At 39.6% G+C, this 20,233-nt stretch overlaps 1 protein-coding gene across 2 annotated transcripts; it reads left to right on the top strand.

The window, feature by feature from the left end:
- The first annotated feature begins 420 nt into the window (after positions 1-420).
- LOC124255084 (FGGY carbohydrate kinase domain-containing protein-like) lies at positions 421-19,942 on the top strand. 2 transcript variants are annotated; one of them, XM_046688918.1, is made up of 17 exons: positions 421-537; positions 1,693-1,759; positions 1,791-1,904; positions 2,799-2,916; positions 3,177-3,328; positions 3,598-3,686; positions 4,489-4,616; positions 5,001-5,129; positions 6,574-6,671; positions 8,534-8,641; positions 13,113-13,174; positions 15,425-15,581; positions 16,258-16,332; positions 16,612-16,732; positions 17,554-17,648; positions 18,034-18,095; positions 19,106-19,942. In XM_046688918.1, the coding sequence occupies exons 2-17, from the start codon at positions 1,694-1,696 to the stop codon at positions 19,182-19,184; spliced, it is 1,653 nt and encodes a 550-aa protein (XP_046544874.1). In that variant the 5' UTR covers positions 421-537; position 1,693; the 3' UTR covers positions 19,185-19,942. The 2 variants fall into 2 exon arrangements, with proteins under 2 accessions (XP_046544874.1, XP_046544873.1); XM_046688917.1 differs by having other exon boundaries at positions 428-544.
- Positions 19,943-20,233: the final 291 nt, after the last annotated feature.

Below are 20,233 nucleotides of genomic sequence, written 5' to 3'. Positions count from 1 at the left end.
TCAGTTGGATAGTTTAATTACCAACATCGAAAGGTTCACTCTCTCACCTACAGTGATTTCATTTCATTATTGCCCATGGTTTATTGTCTCAGATGAATGGCGTGATGAATATGTGCAAAGATTCTTAGTTCTCTCCATGACTGTGAAACTTTGGGTGGGAGGAACGCTGAATCAAATAGTTTTATAGAGTGTTGGACGCACGTGCATTTTATTTATTTATTTATTTTATTTATTTGGGGGTGGGGGGGATACTCAAATAAATAGTATCAGACAGAATCGAAGTTTCATGGCCATAGTACAATGGCCATACAGATAATAGATTACATACTATCAGCTGCAAGGTAAAATGATGACGATTCGACCTTGCACGAGGTAATACGTCCAAACGGGGTTTTTTAACGGGACGTGTAAAGAGCTCGGAGTGACCTCCCTTTACTAGACTATTGCGTTCGTGTTGGGTTTTACAACTGCATCACATGTTTATGTCGCGCAGTGGCCTTTCTTGCATTTGACACAAGTGTCACGTGGTAGGATTTGGTAGGTTGTAAGTATTGTGCTTCAAACTATTATTCAGCATCGCGTGACGCACGAGCGTGTATGCATAAGGATAACTGTACCTCAGTTACGACAGTCTCTGTCTAACTATAATTAAGTGTTTGGTCGATTTGACATGCACCACCCACAAAGAGATACCGATAAAATGTGACTGTACACTATTTGTGGTCACAACAACTCCATCTCACGCAACGTCACCTCTTGGCTTTAGCTCAAAGTAAACAAATTTGAGAGGTGTCATTTATATATATTTTTAAAATTTCCATTAATCGAGAGAAATATGTTTTCATTTTTGATGACATTTGGCCAAGTATATAAGAAATATGCATCACCGAATTGATGCACAGTCTCCAAACTAAAATAATGATTTTTTAACATAAATGAATGCAGAAATATGTGAAAACCACATCCACGATCATACTTGGACTGTCTGTGAGTAGTGTGACTGAAGGAGTTGTTAGCACAGGTACAACAGATATGTAACCCAGGTACATTTCTGTACCCTGAACAAAGTCAAACTACAGAAACGTACCTGGTACCCCACCATGGACGAGTCCATATTCTGCAACCTAAAACCGAAACCGTATGTATAGTTGTCCCGTCGACTGACTGCAAGTGGTATTGCGCATCGCAAAATATTCGTTAGTGTGTATGCTCGTGTCGCAAAATATTCGTTAGTGTGTATGCTCGTATATTCGTATATTCGTTAGTGTGTATGCTCGTATATTCGTTAGTGTGTATTACAACGACCCCTTCAGCAATAGTGTGTCTGCCTGGGAGGTCTGGGTTTAATTCCATCAATGCCATACCAAAAGATGTTAGAATATGGTGCTTGTTGTTCCCTGGCTCATGCATGACATTAAGGAGTCAGAATGATGTGTCTGAGTTTCCAACTGTGGCATGGTATCACAGTGAAATACCACTATAAAGTCTGCATTAGTGTGGACTTGTACAAGCAGCCACACCCACACTAATACACACACACATGCATGCATCATCATCCAACAAAATAATCTTGAACACAAGCTTATACCCCAGTTCCCTACTCCATGACCTGCATTCCTTTTGGCTTCTGTCTACATTATGTTGGATGCTGTTCAGTACATGTGACTCACCCCCTGTGTTCCGATTCTGCAGAATGATGCGACACTACATCGGAGTAGATGTGGGGACAGGAAGTGTGCGGGCGGCCATTGTGTCAGAGGCAGGGGACCACATCTGGTCTGCTGTCAGAGGCAGGGGAACTAATGGCCACATCGGTGGCCGAGATCACTACCTGGAACCGTGCAGTTGATCACTATGAACAGTCTTCAGACAACATCTGGTCTGCTGTCACAACTACAGTCAAAGTACTTCATTTCTGTCTTCCTCCTGATATTTCACATTGTCTTATTAATTCAGTGTGTACCTTTATAGATCCTTGTAGATCTAATGTGCTCAATTGCATTTGGAGTAAGTGAGTTAAAAGTTTACATCGCCTCAGCACTACTGCAGCCATATCACGATGAGCAACTTTTTTAATTAATGTGTGTGGAAGTTGGGGGCACCAGATCGTGGCTCCACACATTGTACCCTTGTGAATTGAACTTACCCTCTGCATGATGAGCGAACGCTTTTACCACTGTACTACTGCACCACACTAGAATCTTGAACTTAACATGTAGCATAAGGTTTCAAATGTTGAGTTTAGTCTCAGGTAGGGATCTATCTTGGATTCTAAACTAAATGCCCATGGAAGGGTGGGTTTGTTTGTTTTTTATAAAATGGGCTTATCTACACAGGACCTGAGTAATTGGAAACTGTAATTTGTCTTTGGAATGATTGCTCACTGTCATTTGCTGCAGACTAGGTGCCAAAGATTGTCTTCTGAGCTGGTCTAAATAAATCGGACCTGTGACGATCCAGGTTAGAATAGGTCTTCAGCAACCCATGCTTGCCACAAAAGGCGACGATGCTTGTCATAAGAGGCAACTAACGGGATTGGGTGGTCAGGCTCGCTGACTTGGTTGACACATGTCATCAGTTCCCAATTGCACAGATAGATGCTCATGCTGTTGATGACTGGATTGTCTGGTCCAGACTCGATTATTTACAGAATGCCATCATATAGCTGGAATATTGCTGAGTGTGGCATAAAACTAAACTCACTCACTCACTCACTGTAAATAAATCCCTTAAGGTAAATCCCTTACCGTATCTGTGAATGTGTGACCGGTCTATAGCTATAGTGTCTCTTGTTCCAGAGTGTGCTGGAGACATCAGGTGTGGATAAGGACCAAGTGAGAGGCGTGGGCTTTGATGGAACCTGCTCGCTGGTCGTCCTCGACCAACACTTCCAGCCTGTGTCAGTCAGTAAATCTGGTAAAGTATTCATGGTATATGCACAGTGAAATGATATCTTCAGTTAAACTTCATACACCTACCACCAAACATACATGGACAGTAAAATGATATCTTTGTGTAAATACACAATACCTACCATAAACTGGTAGAGGAAATGGACAGTGGAATGAAACCAAAATTTAGACTAATGCCAAAACCTATAGCTACAACTAAACGTAGATTACATGCACGGTGAAAGAGAGTCAGACACCGAGATGATGCTATTTCCATGTTGACAGGACGGCCTGAATGTAACGTGATCCTGTGGATGGACCACCGTGCTGCCACCCAGGCCAACACCATCAACCAGACGGGGAGCTCGGTGTTGCAGTACGTAGGTGGGAGGATGTCCCTGGAGATGCAGATGCCCAAACTCTGCTGGCTCAAACAGGTGGGAGGGGAGTACTGCGTATTAGATGTAAATTGTGGTGCCTGACACCTCCCTAGAGTCTTTTGTAATAGCCATGACTGGCTGAATAGTGGAGAAGTACAGGCAAGGACTAGATTGTTATTCTCCATTACATTCATCTTGCCAGAAACTTTCAGTTTAGATTCGTCTCAGACTGGTGTATTCTGAGTTGAAACTAAAATTTGAAATGCAACAAAAACATATCCAGATGATATTTTATTATTTGTTGTTGTTTTTTAATATTTCTGCAGAACCTGAAGGATCAGTGTTGGAATCATTCAGCACACTTCTTTGATCTGCCAGACTTCCTTACCTGGAGGGCCACACACTCTATGTCCAGGTGAGACACACTCTCTGGAAGATATGCTCTCTGTGTCAAGGTGAGACATATATACTTTTTGTCCAGGTGACATACTCTCACATTCCATTGGACACACACACTCTGTCCATGGAAGACGATGCAGATTGCATGCTGTTAGATATTCATATGCTTGTTGATAATAATGTTAAAAACATTTGCTTTGACAGCCTCCAATAATTTTGTGCATACTACATACACTGCAGTCCCCTTGAATAGTACATGTCAGTCATCTATCTGTACAGTAATTCATGGTATGCAGAGCGGTGGGGAGGCCTAGTGGTTAAAGTGTTCACTTGTCACGCCTAAGGTCCAGGTTCAATTCCCCACATGAATTATGTATGAACAGTGTTCGAAATAGCCACTGGCCCGCTAGCCCGTGGCTAGTAAAAATCCAGTCGGGATAGTAAGTCTCGAAAGTCACTGGCCCGAATGTCTAGTGAATTTTCATGGGATCATTTTCTAAAAACATGTATATCACTTTCTCCGACTTGTTAAGTTATAATACATTTAAATCTTGCAAGATTATGGCCTGATAAAAATGTTCATCATATTAGCAGCTTAATGATGAAACCCGTGTCTACATTCAAATTTCGGGCCAGTGAATAATTTTGTGGGCTAGTAACTTTCAGGCATAGCTAGCCCGTCGGCTAGCCAAATTTAGAAACTATTTCGCACACTGTGTATGAAGCCCATATCTGGTCTCCCCTGCATGATCTTGCTAGAATATTGCTAAAAGCAATATAAAACAATCTTCACTCACTCGTTTACTGGTATGCTGCAGATCCCTGTGTACGCTGGTGTGTAAGTGGGGCTACGTGGCCGGGACAGAGACAGACTCTGGATGGAATGGAGACTTCTTCAAGAAGATAGGCTTGGAAGACCTTATCCATGATAACTACAGCAAAATAGGTGCACATTTTACATGTGTATAATTTTTGGTGCATTTGAATCAGTGTGTCTACTTTGAGTCCACTGATCATGCTTTCAGGCCTCTGTCCTTGGTTCAGTTCATGTTGGCATCTCCAAATAGTCAAAATATATTTTATTTCATTGTTTTAAATAGATAGGTCGGTGGTCAGAAGACATTATGCCGATCTCTAACAAGAATCATTTCAAATAGACTGCTTAACAATCTCTTATACCTAATATATGATTGTTAAGTTTTGCATATTTACAGATCTATCTAAGGTATATAGATATTGGAGTTGATATCTGTTTGTAAAATATGACAATACTTCACATAAATATTATTATCTTCAGTAATGATGTACATATTACAACTTCTGTACTCAGGAAGTGAAGTGCGAGCACCAGGAGAGGCTTGTGGGAATGGATTAACCCGAGAGGCAGCAGAAGAGTTGGGTTTGAACCCAGGGACACCTGTCGGAACCGCCCTCATTGACGCACATGCAGGGGGAGTAGGTGAGAAGGAACACTTCACGTAGTCTACTTAGTATATTCTCGCTAAATTGTACATGATGTGTCTAATTTATGCTTTCTGTTTAAGATCTTTTTTAACCATGTCAATTATCATTTAATAATTATTTTTTTTTAAAGAAATTGAATTGTTTGAAAAGTTTTAATAAATATGTTTTGTAAATAGCTAAATAACACAATCACCAACAGCTGAAGTGATGGTGTAAATCCAGTTAGTGTCCATGCAGGAAGCATCCCATGGTGCTTAGTATATGGTGATCTACCTTCAGTTGCTGACAATCTGTAGCTTGTTATTGTATGGTCTATAGTTTTAGATTTACATGCTAGTTTGACATCTGTATATTTTCTGGTTGTTTATAATGTAGTTCGTCAACAGGCTTTTGTATTCTCGGTTTATGTGTCATGCATGTATAACTTGTTTTAGTCACCATATGGCTGAAATACTGCCAATGTGTCAAGAAATCTTCACTCACTCACCTTCTGATTAGTAATCTGTAAAAAGCATTGGAGCTTGCATAAAGTAACGAAACAATGAAACAGTTTCAGGATTCTGAACCTGTACAATATCCCAACAAGTGCTGCCCTTTGCTCAGGAGTAAATGAGTGAAGTTAATGATGTTCCAGAAATATCAGTGATTTCAATGTTCAGATACAGCAGATATCCTTATTAAATGCTGGTGGAAAACTATATACCATGATTCTTACTAGCAGAAAATACTGCTGAAGGAAAAAAAGAAGTTACCATAAAAAATAAATAAAACAATATCCTTCAGTAATTAACAATTTCTTGTTAACCTTGGTGCACAAAACATGTTGATATTTGGTAAACATGTATAATTCCTTTGGTACATATTTGCTTAAAAACTGTTAAAATTGTGTACATAAAAGCAGAAACAGTAGAGAAAATTTCAAAATGATCACAATTACAACACATCCACTTTTTAAAGCTATATAATAGATTGGCCATATCTTTGCATGTAATATTTCAAAACCCAGCTTTTCTGTAAATAAAACACTTCAAATTCAAATTAGTGTAGGGTTTGTTTCCATGTATAACTCCATCCAAAATGGCTGCATGAAATTTTGTGAATATGTCTGGCTTGTAAGAAAAATTGTCATTTCATTTTGTTCACGTTTCCAGATAAAAACGTTTAGCTTATTTTCAAATGAGGGTAGGTTTAATTTCTGCAGGATATATCATAAATTGAAAAGTATTTCTTTGTGAAATTGTGAATGCATATTTGGCAAGTTATGAACTGGTGCATTTTGCAATTATGCAGTTGTAATGTTTTTTGTGTTTCCAGGGCAACAAGAAACAAGGTTGTAATGAGGTTGAGGATCGAGCATAGTGTAACTCATTTAGCTCTACAATATATCTTCGTGAAAAGTGTGAACCCATCCTGGAATGATCTTCTCACCCTCCCTGCAGGTTGTCTTGGGTGTGTCCCCAGCAGTCTCAAGAGCCCTCTGCCGGCTGTAACTGGTCGACTTGTCCTGATCTGCGGTACATCCTCCTGTCATATGGCTGTGAGTCTTTAGTGTACTGTGTCTGAGTGGGGGATTTGGGATTGTATCTCAGTGGGCTAACACTATAATACATGCACGGTCACTAGTTTTTTTATGTGTTTAAAGGTACTATATCACACCACATATGTCTAAAAAGAAACAGTTTATTTCTCTCAATAATACTTACTATCAGCCCTCCAAAAGAATTCTGATTTAGATTGCAATACAGTGGAAGCTGTCTAAACCGGCACACATCGGGACCGAAGAAATAATCAGGTTTAGACAGCATGCCGGATTGTAGAGCTGTCATGACTAGAATTGAACCAGTTTTATCACTCTCATATACATTGTTGTATAAGGTGGTTCTCTCAACTCACTAATTACATGTACAAGTACACCCATACTGAACGAAGATTAAATTATCTTTGTCGGCAACCATGTACAGTGCACTCTGTCTAATTCGGACCAGCTTGGGACCGACTAAAAAGTCTGAATTATACAGTAGTCCGAAGTACACAGATTTTAATGGAGTTATCTCCCTATTATCAGCAGAATTAAAGTTATAAACTATTTTTCGCAATGTTATTGAAAACAACGATTCTCGGACACCTGCTTCGGCAGCGGGTCCACAATAACATTGTCAAAGAGCAAAGTAACGATGTTTCGAGGAATTCATGAAATAAATTGAATAAACTAATGAATGAAATCAACAACAACATTCATAAAAGTTGTCAAACGTACATATAAAATTACTATTTCCATCACACTGTGTCTGATGGCATCTTAAATGCATAGTGACATTGACACTGAGTTGACATGATCGGCTCAATTATAGTTTACAATTGGTGTTAGTCGCATCAAAGGTAAATAAGCGTTCACCGCTAGACCACGCGGTCTTGGCCAAGTGGACTTCCTGCTAAGTAAATAAGACAAAATACACAAACCAATCAACGGAATGTTTATTCATGGTTTATTGGCCAAGCGGACTTCCTGCTCAGTCCGAATTATATAGCAATGTTTTTACATGTAACTACCTTATCGGGCCGACACTTTGGTCCGAAATCCGAAATAATGAGAGTCCGAGATACAGAACTTTTTTATTATGACAACAAAGAAGGATTACGTCGGGACCGTGAGTTCAGTCCTGTTTATACAGCAATCCGAGAAAGACAGAGTCCGAGTTTGACAGAGTGCACTGTAGTTTCAAAACAGGATTAATTGTTGACAATACACATCCAACCAACTCCTCACCAAGCACCGGATTAGACAGCGCTGGTTGCTGTTATAAACACATATTCGGGCGGCTCATTTCATGCCGAGATCCGGAATTGACAGCTGCCAGATTGCAGAGCTTTTAAATGATGATAAATGTACTAGCCACGGATGGGACTGAGATTTTATGCTGGTGTTGACAACTTGCCGGATTGGACAGCTGCTGGTTTTGACAGCTTCCACTGTATTAAATTAAAATGTTTGAATGATTAATGCAAAGTTGCATTAAATCGTCTTGCACCCTCTACATTATTTCAAGTAAACCCCATAGAGTTATGTCCCTTGGAGCACTCTTTACGAATATCCTATGCACAACTTGTGATTGAAACCAGTTCGGCAAACACTGACAACACCACGTGCAACAGTTTTCGATGTACAGAACAATTATTTACATTCCATATATGGCAAGTGTTCTCCCGTTTGGAAGCTGTTCACCTCAAAGTTTCAATTATTGACTTCAGGCAAGTCGTAAGGGATAATAAGTCTTTTATTGCATCAATAGGAAGCTAAAGTGAGTGCATATGCCCCAATATATGTAATATAGGCCAAAATATTGTTGAAAATGTGTGACATTGTGCCTTTACTGTTTAATGTCATATCTTCTGTTTCAGATCAGCAAGTCAGCCATCTTTGTTGGTGGAGTGTGGGGGCCGTACTATTCCGCCATGCTACCTGAACACTGGTTAAATGAGGGTGGACAGAGTGCTACTGGCAAGCTAGTAGGTAAACATTGGTTAAAGAACCACTAAACTTTGTTTTTTGTTACTCTTTTAACCATTACATATGAAAGATTTGTGGTTAGTCTTATGCGGAACACCAAATTTATTCTTTAAAAACTTGTGGTTAATTAATACCGAGCGATTAAAAGTGGCCAAAAAGTCGCCTGCTTCCCTCTCGCCCGCCAACGAAACCACAGACAGGTTACGTAACTCTGTCGCCAGAGCACTGGAGTGACGTCATATGAGGAACGATTTTCAGTTAGTTGTATAGAAAGTGTGTAGAACGCTCATCATTTTGATGATTTCTCGACATCAACGACGACATGCCGAATCGTTGCTTTGTCGCCAATTGCTCCTAGGGTCGGGGTGATGGTGTCACCATGCACAGATTTCCACAGGACCCGCAGTTCGTGCTAAATGGGTTATGTTTGTGAGTCGGGCGGCGTTGTGGAAGCCTGAAATGATATCTTACTTGTGTTCAGATCGCTTCACGGAAGTTAAAGAATCAAAACTACTTACTAGTTATAGTAAAATATGTACTAGTATATATGATTGATGTCCATAAAGATTTTCCATAACACAACTTGTAACATAACGATTTCTTCCTCGGAAGTGAGGTTGTGGTCGAAGTAACAATAATATTGTAAGTAGTATTATATTGACACCCACCTGCGCTGCCATGAGAATTGTTATGTTATGTTATCATAGCTCATGCATGCAAATCCTATTGGCCATCAATAAAATACATATTTTACTACCAGTAGAAAGTAGTTTTGATTTTGTAACTTCGGTGAAAACAAACCTAAATAGCATTTATCCACAGACTGGCGGATGTTCCCGACATGGCGCCGCCATTTTTGAAAATCGTAAAGTCGGTTAGAATTAATGAGATTATAGTTTGTTTTCATCAAGTTAGAAAATCAAAACTACTTTCTACTCAAATGTTAAATATGTATTGGAATCATAACCAAAAGGATTTTGCATGACACAACTTATAACATAACGATTTCTTCCACGGAGGCGAGGTGGGGGTCGAAGTCACAATACTGCTTGCGATAAATTTCTTGCTACATTCACATGGTTAATGTCCACTCACCAGTATGTAGATACTAGTCAATGTGCGTCTTTATATTTGGTCTTATAATCCTAATTAGTTTATAATCATACTTTTATGCATTTTGAAACTAAATAAAAAGCTGACGATCTGCTGATACTTATAGTGAATTTATAACAGAACTGTAATATCTAGACATTTTATAGTTTGCCAATGTGAATCATAATTCGCACACACACCCTAGTGTATGTTGTCTGTCTCATTACACTTCACGGCGAAAACAATGATTCTGTTGAATGCTACGACAAATGAATAAAAACAAAATGCAAATATTAAAATTAAAACAGATTAAAGTTATAGGAACAATATCAGGTCATTACCTTGTTCGAGGAATGTATCCATCAATATCCACAAAACTGTTCCAAATGATGTGTCTTTTAACAGTTTAATATACGAAAAAGTGATAAATCTTTTCAGGTATTGGTGTATAGTCTCATTGGTCACCCAAGATAGCACACCTGGCAACTAATTGCATAATGTCCGCCTTTCATTAAAAACAGTAATTTAGTTAGCCAATAATGGGCAATCAATCAATGTGTTGGCGGTTAATCCTTTGAAAGAAGGACGTTGTTTTTACGCCAGACACCCACCGACCGCGCAGAGTGTATTCAGTATAGATTAGTAAATCTACATACATAAACACTACCTTTTGACAATTCCGCTGTGTAAGATAAAAGTAATTAATCAATCAGCGTGTTATCGGTTAATCCTTTGATCGATGTTTATAATGTTGAATATTTACTCCAGACACAAGAAATGCCAAATGGGAACCTTTGTCGGGTAATCTAAGTGTGTTACCACTAATTATACCTGTTATAAATTCATTAACTGACCATCAAGTGAATGATGACAAATAACATGTGTAGGTTTATACCACCTAACACGGGGTTACAACAAGGGAGTATTAATTGCTGTATTGCATGTGAAAACTTATGGGCCCACACTGTTTTGAGAATACAAACAGATTTTTACATGACATGATTAAATATCGAGGTAAAAAAACACAGAAATGGGATCAATTTGGATCAGTCATTATACAAATAGGGTCTAACGACACCAATCAATTGTGACAGAAGCGTCTATGAAAACAAGTTGTAACTCCGAAACTAGGCAAAGCAGGAGACAAAATTAAATGCCAGTAGATTGTGAGAACATATAGCTTTCATTTTCCACAACAATTGTCACGATTTCAGGTTTATACAAGCCTGTAAACAAGATAATTTACCCCCTAAAATGTAGATGAATTCTGCATCGGCCCTCAAAGTTATTCCTCATATGACGTCACAGAGTCGCGCCGCTCTGATTGGTTGAAATTTCGTTCGCGGGTGAGAATTGTGCACTGTTGTCAAAAAGGTCGATTTAAGTCAATTAAAGGTCGAAATGAGTAGTTTTAATGACGGGGTTTCATTTATAACGATGCCAGTTAGTGATTTATGTATTTTAACCCCCTAGGGTTTATGTGACCTTTAAACGAGGGTGGAAGCTATTCTGTAAACACTGGTAAAACGAAGCTAAACATACTTTAGATAAAGAAAGTTTCTGAGCTAAGTGAATATAATGGAGCTGTTTATAGTAGGACTAGGGCAGTGGGTTAGCTTAGTAGGTTATGTTTTCATTCGTCACACTAATGGCCCAGGTTCCAATCTCTAACATTGGTATAACGTGTGAAGCTCATTTCCGTTGTCCCTTGTTATGATGACCAGAGAGCGGAAGGTCGCGGGTTCGATCCCTGACCGCGTCATACCAAAAGACGTTAAAATATGGTATCATGGGACCCTCTATTATCGCGGTAGTTAATGTTGTCGCCATCGGGATTATGAACGGCTACTGACATTTAGCATTTAATATATATTTTCAGTTGACTGATGTTTAATCTTCATTTCTGTCACAAATAATGTGACACATGGTCGCAACTCGTTTAATACCATTGCGGCAATTCCGATTGTCTCGTTTGACCCAGAAATTGAAGCAACTCTCTATTATCGCGGTATTGCTGTTTTCTTACTATGGCACTCGGTACAAGCAGATGACACTGTGAAACGTTTACTAAGACAAGTAACGAATCTAAATAGTTTGATCATTAAAAACTATTTAGGAATTTCATTCACATTAGTAATATCATCATGTTTTTAACCCAAACATCTGAAACTTCTATTCATTTGGATACAAAGTAACAACAACGTTACAAAATATTGTTTTTCTGGCTTAAAACGTACCATACAAGTTGCTGCCGTGTGCAGAGTGAAGTTGCATAATACGTCACTTCCTGTTATATTTTTAGCACGGAAAATATGCAAATGACCTTATAGTTGTCGCAGGATTGCTCTTGATGAAGTATGTTTTGATTCATGCTAGATGTAATGGCAGTAGGGGTCATACTACTTTCAAAATGTTCTAGAACTTGATGAAAAGATGAATGCTTTAATATTTCTCCGATTACACATAACATTCCAATGAAATAAATGACTTTTTTCAAGAGCAATGAATATATTTTACGTAATTTGGATATGTAAAGATGTTTTCGCGTGCCGCGATAATAGAGAGTCTCTGTATACTTGGTGGTCCCTGCCTGGCGCTCTGCATTAATGGGTACAACAAGGACTGGTTGGCTCGGAGTCAGTATAATGTGTCTGAGTGGGGTATTCATGCTTCACTGCGGCATGGTATCTCAGTGGGCTAGCACTTATAAACCAGCTTAAGTCTCGGCTAGTACAAGCAGCCACACATACACATACACACGCATGCACGTGGTCATGTGAGCGAAATATTCTCAAGCACGATGTAAAACCCAATTTCACCTCACCTCACCTTGTTATGATGTTGCTGTAATATTGCTAGAAATGACAAGACAAATGGGACCACATTCAATCTAATTGGAAGTCATGCCAGGTTTGAAAATGCTCAGCCTATATATAACGAAGATGTAAGCTATTACAAGAATGATAATATTAAATACCATATTATACTTTTGTAATATCATATCATATCTTTATCTACTTTATCCATATTAACCTGTATTGTATGTTCAGATTACCTGTATACCGGGTACATGTATGCAGATGGGCGTGTATACATATATGCAAATTGTATTATAATGTATGAAACTGTATGTATATGGGCCCTATGGCCTTTGTACAGAAATAAAGTGTTGATTGATTGATTTAGGTATTTTCAAACATGCATCTGTCTACTGTTGAGCTTTACGTAAAGGAAGGCACTCACTACCATATTACTGCTAAAAGTGTTCCAGTTTCTCACCAAGTACAATGTTTAGAAGTGGACCTACACTGACCGCCAGATTGTTGATCATAATCATTGTCTGTAGTCTGTGATGATGGGAATTGTGTTCTATTGCAGATAGACTTTGTGATTGAGAGTCACCCAGCATATCAGGAGGCCCTTTCACAGGCAAACAAAAGGTCATTTCACGGTTCCTTCATTCTTTGTTTCAAGATTATCCATTATAAATTAGATTGATCAGAGGCTGGTGTTATGCAGTACACATTCCCCAAAGAATCAATATATTATGACCCAAGTGGTATGATGAACCAGAGTATCATGATGACACAGGTGTATTATTATGGCCCTTGATTATTATGATGCCTCTAGAGTATTATGATGCCCCTAGAGTATTGTGATGCCCCTAGAGTATTATGATGCCCCAGTGTATTATGATGCCCCTACAGTATTATGATGCCCCTACAGTATTATGATGCCCCCAGAGTATTATGATGCCCCTACAGTATTATGATGCCCCTAGAGTATTATGATGCCCCCTGAGTATTATGATGCTCCCAGAGTATTATGATGCCCCAGTGTATTATGATGCCCCTAGAGTATTATGATGCCTCCAGAGTATTATGATGCCCCTAGAGTATTATGATGCCCCCAGAGTATTATGATGCCCCTACAGTATTATGATGCCCCAGTGTATTATGATGCCCCTACAGTATTATGATGCCCCTACAGTATTATGATGCCCCTACAATATTATGATGCCCCCAATGTATTATGATGCCCCTAGAGTATTATGATGCCCCAAGAGTATTATGATGCTCCCAGAGTATTATGATGACCCAGTGTATTATGATGCCCCTAGAGTATTATGATGCCCCCAGAGTATTATGATGGCCCTAGGGTATTATGATGCCCCTACAGTATTATGATGCCCCTAGAGTATTATGATGCCCCCTGAGTATTATGATGCTCCCAGAGTATTATGATGCCCCAGTGTATTATGATGCCCCTAGAGTATTATGATGCCTCCAGAGTATTATGATGCCCCTACATTATTATGATGCCCCCAGAGTATTATGATGCCCCTACAGTATTATGATGCCTCCAGAGTATTATGATGCCTCTAGAGTATTATGATGCTCCCAGAGTATTATGATGCCCCTAGAGTATTATGATGCCCCAGTGTATTATGATGCCCCAGTGTATTATGATGCCCCTAGAGTATTATGATGCCCCCAGAGTATTATGATGCCCCTACAGTATTATAATGCCCCTAGAGTATTATGATGCCCCCTGAGTATTATGATGCTCCCAGAGTATTATGATGCCCCAGGGTATTATGATGGCCCTAGGGTATTATGATGCCCCCAGTGTATTATGATGCCCCTAGAGTATTATGATGCCCCAAGAGTATTATGATGCTCCCAGAGTATTATGATGACCCAGTGTATTATGATGCCCCTAGAGTATTATGATGCCCCCAGAGTATTATGATGCCCCTAGGGTATTATGATGCCCCAGTGTATTATGATGCCCTAGAGTATTATGATGCCCTAGAGTATTATGATGCCCCTAGAGTGTTATGATGACCCCAGTGCATTATGATGCCCCTAGGGTATTATGATGATGTCATTAATAGAGGAGCAAAATGCCCAGGAACCCATGTCGTATTGAAAATGGTATGTTTAATAGCTTTCAACCAAAGAGGGGCGGTGGGGTAGCCTAATGGTTAAAGCGTTGGCTCGTCATGCCGAAGACCCAGGTTTGAATCCCCACATGGGCACAATGTGTGAAGCCCATTTCTGGTGTCCCCAACCGTGATGTTGCTGGAATATTGCTAAAAGCGGCGTAAAACCAAACTCAGTCAGTCAGTCAGTTCAACCAAAGATACACTGGGTTGAAACAGGCTTCGAAAGGCTTTGAAGTTTGATTCTGCTTCGAATATAATTCAGCCTAAAATGTTATCTAATCTTATGTGAAAAGAACTATTTCTTTTTGAAATTTTGTTATCTTTTACAAAACTTTGAAGAAGCCATTTTGTATTTGACTAATTTTGGTCAGTAGTGATATAGTGTTATCACTTCCAATGATCATCAGCCTGAACTGTAGCACATTGTTGAAACACAGTTTGTGTGATGGTGTTTGTCAGATCAGACACGATTTCATCTAATCCCCAACTGGAAAGTTAAGTTGATATGGCCTTGAACATTGGGGAGGACTTGTGAATTATGACTGAAACTCACGGTGAACCCTGATTATTGTTGTCTAAGTCTGTATTTTGAGAATAATCTGTGTAGACACCTGGTTCCCCTTTTAAACGTATGAAACAATTGACAGCAAGCAAAAGCAAATCTCATCTTACTTTGATAAAATAGATTAAATAATTTGTGTGTGGTTTATTTTACTTAGAATGTCTTCTTATTGATTAACAGCGATGTCCACATACATAGCTTCCTCAACAGCCAACTGGAGGTGATGACTGATAACAAGGGGGGACAATCTGTAGCTCAACTCACAGCTGACCTTCACATTTGGCCAGATTTCCATGGTAACCGCTCACCCATTGCTGACCCCTCTTTGAAAGGAATGGTAAGTTTGTAGCTTGCTCTGATGATCTCTGCAGTGAATGTTGCCACCAGTTATTCAATACGGGTTTTTTTAAAAACTTTGGGAGATTTTGATAGTCGAAGTTTCTTAATTCAGGGAATGTGTTTCCAAATCATTTGTTTGAATTTTCAACACATGAAGGTCTTGGTTATAAATTGAACTTTGTCAATCAATGCTTGTCATAAGAGACAACTTATCTCATGAACTGTTGTACCCAATGTCTTCAAATTTGGTGACAGCCTACATTGGGGGATTCTGCAGACCCCAGTCGATTTGTGTGACCTTGACCTTATCTTCAATGTCACCATGACACTTTGACCACTTTTCAAACTTATGTAAATGCAATTTCTCATCTAACATTGCACCCAATGTCTTCAGTTATGTCGACAGCCTACATTGGGTTATTATGCAGACACCAGTCATTTCTTGTATGTGACCAAAAAATAAAAAGAAGTAAATATGTTATAAATATTTCATTCTTTTTTGGCGGCGGGGGACATTGCCATATTAGTGGCAAACACTTGTTTCACGTTATCTCAAACAATACATTCAACTGAGTTTGAGTTATCGATGGTGTTTGATCAAAACCACATCCCGATTCTATTAAGTTTGCTGCAAGTACAGTATGTTATTATTATGTCCATGTTTTTTGTTCCAGGTGTGTGGTTTGACTCTGTCATCTGGCATTGATAACTTGGCTCTCATCTATCTGGCTACAGTACAAGCTCTCACTGTAAGTCTCCCATAGCTGAGTACGGCACCCAACATGCTTGTATGGCATCCATTCATTACATCCACGGTATCATTTATTGTTGCTGTATGACTCATGGCAAACAATTCACATCCGTTTTTTTATGTAGGGTTTCAGTGTGACCCCATATACACTGTATAATGTGTGGTTGCCATGGTATCAGTATGGCACATTACACATTTAACATTCACTGTGAGGTTGCAGAATGGCACATGATTCACAAAACATTGTCGTGTTGATGTATGGTTACCATGGTTACAGTACGGCACCCGACACATCATCTCGGAGATGAACAGGAGTGGTCACAGCATCTCTCTGGTGTATCTATGTGGAGGACTCCGGAACAACCAGCTGTTTGTCACAACCACAGCAGATATACTCAGTATGTACTCACATGAGGTTCTTTCCATACTCCAAGGCCTCTTTTCACAAAGCTTAGGTAACACTACGACTGTCGTAAGTTTATGTTACAGTATAGGAGGTACGACAGTCGTAACGCTATGATAGCTTTGTGAAATGAGACCTAAGTTCCTGTTGACGTTACATTGTGGTGAAGGTCCAGGGCCCCTTTTCACAAAGCTATCATAGCACTACGACTGTCGTACCTCCTATACAGCAACATAGACTTACGACAGTCGTAGCGTTACGTTAGTTGTGTGAAACAGGCCCTCACAACACTAAGTACCAGTAACATAATCATACTGGGCCCTGTTTCACAAAGCCATCGTAGCCTTATTAGCGCTACGACTGTCGTACCTCCTATACTGTAGCATAGACTTACAACAGTCGTAGCGTTACGTAAGCTGTGTGAAACGGGCCCTGACAACACTAAGTACCAGTAATAAACATAATCATACTGGGCCGTTTCACAAAGCCATCGTAGCGCTACGACTGTCGTACCTCCTATACAGCAACATACGACAGTCGTAGCGTTACGATAGTTGTGTGAAACAGGGCCCAGTGCAGTAAAATCCAAGAAGGCTAATTACACTGTTATCACACGAGTCAAAACTTGCATAGCTGTGATCAATGTACAGTGTTGTAGAAATAGATAACTGAGGTGGTAGTTGTGACTATTTTGATGTTTGGCGGCTCCTTCAGGTTTTCAGATGGCAAATGTTTTTATAGGGATAGGGATATCGATGTGAGGTATATATCCTCATCTGAATGATCCCAGGGATTTTCCACTATATCTTCTTCCAGACATGCCGGTAGTGCTGCCTGACAACACAGAGTCTGTGTTACTGGGGTCAGCTATACTCGGGGCCAGGGCATCCGGAGACTGTGCTAGCATCCAGGTACATACACATCTTATTGTCCAGGTAGGGGCGGTGGGGTAGTCGAGTTGTTAAAGCGTTTGCTCATCACTCCAAAGACCCGGGTTCAATTCCCCACATGGGTAAATTGTGTGAAGCCCATTTCTGGTGTCCCCCCAACATGATATTGCTGGAATATTGCTAAAAGCGGTGTAAAACTGTACTCACTCACCGCTGTCCAGGTTAACTCGATCATACTGTTAGGGTCATCTGACTGAAAGTTGCCTCACATCTATCAGGGTAGACACACATCTATCACATTGGACTGTCCGAGTCGACTCACTTGACTCACCTGTGATTCCTTGGCTAATAAATGACCTAGAGAGATTATCAAGGAGTGTTTTCTCTGAGTGATTTTTCATTTCAGGATGCAATGGGGAAGATGGGAGGCAAGGGTTCAGTTGTGATGCCAGACAAAAATGTTCATCAGTAAGTTGCCTTGTATAAGCAGCAACACTTGTTCAGGACTCGGGTCTAGTTTCATGACACATGTTTATGTTGAACTGAAAGCAGTTATTAGTGCAAATATCTATAAACATGCTACTGTGTAATCATCTTAACACAAGCCATTCTTGATAAATGGAGTTTTCTGTAGGTAGAGACAAGGGGAATACAGAGTATTTCATTGGTCAGGACTGCAAGTTCATATGGCTTTAAAGATATATTGAGTTTCTTATATGAAGCTTTCACTTTGTTCTCCTTCCAGTTTTGTTTGTTGTTTTCGACTCTGCAGCCATCCATCTGTGTGACAATGACCTGTATGTAATCAAGTCTGAGTCTTGGGTACAAGAACAATGTTTTGTGGATAGACTACTTCTTTGTTGCAATGGAAGCGATGTTTTGGTGTAGATGCTAACACCATTATCCAGCAAGTGACTTAATGGTGTTAATATCTACACCAAAATGTTGTATCCATTGCATTAAAGAAGTTGTCTATCCTTAAAAAATCATTTCTATTCATCATATCTGCTTCTAAATGCCACTCATACCCGTGAAGGTCCAGGTTAGAATGAACGTTCCGTAACCCATGCTTGTCGTAAGAGGTGACTAAAGGGATCGGGTGGTCAGGCTCACTGGCTTGGTTGATACATGTCATCGGTTCCCATTTGTGCAGGTTGATGCTCATGCTGTTGATCACTGGATTGTCTTGTCCAGAATTGTTTTTTAAAGACCGCCGCCATATAGCTGGAATATTGCTGAGTGTGGCGTAAAACTAAACTCACTCACTCACTCTATATGCCACTCAAAGAAGTTAAGTCTTGGGTAGACATACTATTTTCTGACATAATGAACAACATTCACCACCATGATGAGTAATCAAGTACGTGACCAGTTGTTTTAGTCACATGTACGACAATCATAGGCTGCTTGGTACATGTTTACATCAGGTATCTGCACATGGTGCTCTGGTAACAAAAACTGATGTTTTGTGATTGTAGGTATCATGACAAGAAGTACCAGGTGTACCTGAAGATGTTAGAACACCAGCGGGAATACACACAGATCATGGCCCAGTGAAGAAAGAGGAGCATGGTGTAACACCAGATAATGATGCAGCTCTGGTGCCAGAGAGGTTCCAGGAGGCTGCTGTAGCCTGTTTTACTCACTGTTTCCAGGAAATTCCTGATAAATTAAGAGAAAGCTGGAGAGATTAATGGCAGTGATTTATCACATATTTACTCAGGAGCTATCCAAATGTATTCATAATCTGACCTATATGGGGTTTATACCATCTCTTTCTAATGCATTGATTGAGTCAGTATAAACTTGAATCGATATACATCCTCTGCATCAGTGTTTAATAAGGTTGTGGATGGTTTAATGGTTCCAGTGTCAGCCAGTCCGTCAGTCATGGCAGGAAATAAACCTAGGTTTGGACATTCCAGGTGTCCAAGGATGTGACTTGAGAAATCCTAATCCAGTGAGCTGGATGTGATATTGTAATTGTTTGTCACTAAAGGATAAATTATTTTAAGTTACGAAGGATAACAAATATATCAGTATGTGTATCATGGGAGGCTGATAGTGGTTTGGTATTACCCAATGTGAACAGAGGTGCCAGGCATCGTTATAATGTACATGTTAATCCTGAATGGAGAATAACCAGTTTTACTCACATTTGATTGGTCAATGTAACTTGTTGCTGAAATTGAGCTTAACAGAGTTTGGTTGAGGAGAATATCACATATATCTACATTTCAGTGTTTCACAATTCTCACATTGGATCATTATATCACTGCCATGTATTTACATGTCAACAGAATACACACTTTAAACACTGTTTTGACCTCCGTGAGGTTACAGTTTTGTTCTGTGTTTGTTTTATCCACCTGAGAAGATCCAGATAAGAAATGGCCTCCAGTCTTAAAGTGACAAAGGGTTCTGATGGTCAGTATTGCGGACTTGGTTGATGTCATCATATACTGTACTGTTTTTGACCATTGAAGACCACCATCACAGGGCTGGAATATTGGACTGTGCAGGGTGAACAGCAATAACTAACAGCAAGCTGCACATCAAGTGGCGATAATGATAATGCAAATATTCTCAAACGCTGAACTTCACAG

The sequence above is a fragment of the Haliotis rubra genome, unplaced genomic scaffold, assembly GCF_003918875.1.
Source record: "Haliotis rubra isolate DU_JTF1 unplaced genomic scaffold, ASM391887v1 Scf592, whole genome shotgun sequence".
Taxonomy (NCBI): domain Eukaryota; kingdom Metazoa; phylum Mollusca; class Gastropoda; order Lepetellida; family Haliotidae; genus Haliotis; species Haliotis rubra.
Note: the sequence above shows the minus strand (reverse complement) of the source record. Positions and strands in the feature narration are given on the sequence as shown.

Excerpts from the sequence above, each read along its gene's own strand:
- LOC124255084 (XM_046688918.1), top strand. The coding sequence starts at position 1,694 with ATGATGCGACACTACATCGGAGTAGATGTGGGGACAGGAAGTGTGCGG. Across the intron at positions 2,917-3,176 it reads TGTGTCAGTCAGTAAATCTG|GACGGCCTGAATGTAACGTG; the intron begins GTAAAGTATTCA and ends CCATGTTGACAG. Across the intron at positions 3,329-3,597 it reads AACTCTGCTGGCTCAAACAG|AACCTGAAGGATCAGTGTTG; the intron begins GTGGGAGGGGAG and ends ATATTTCTGCAG.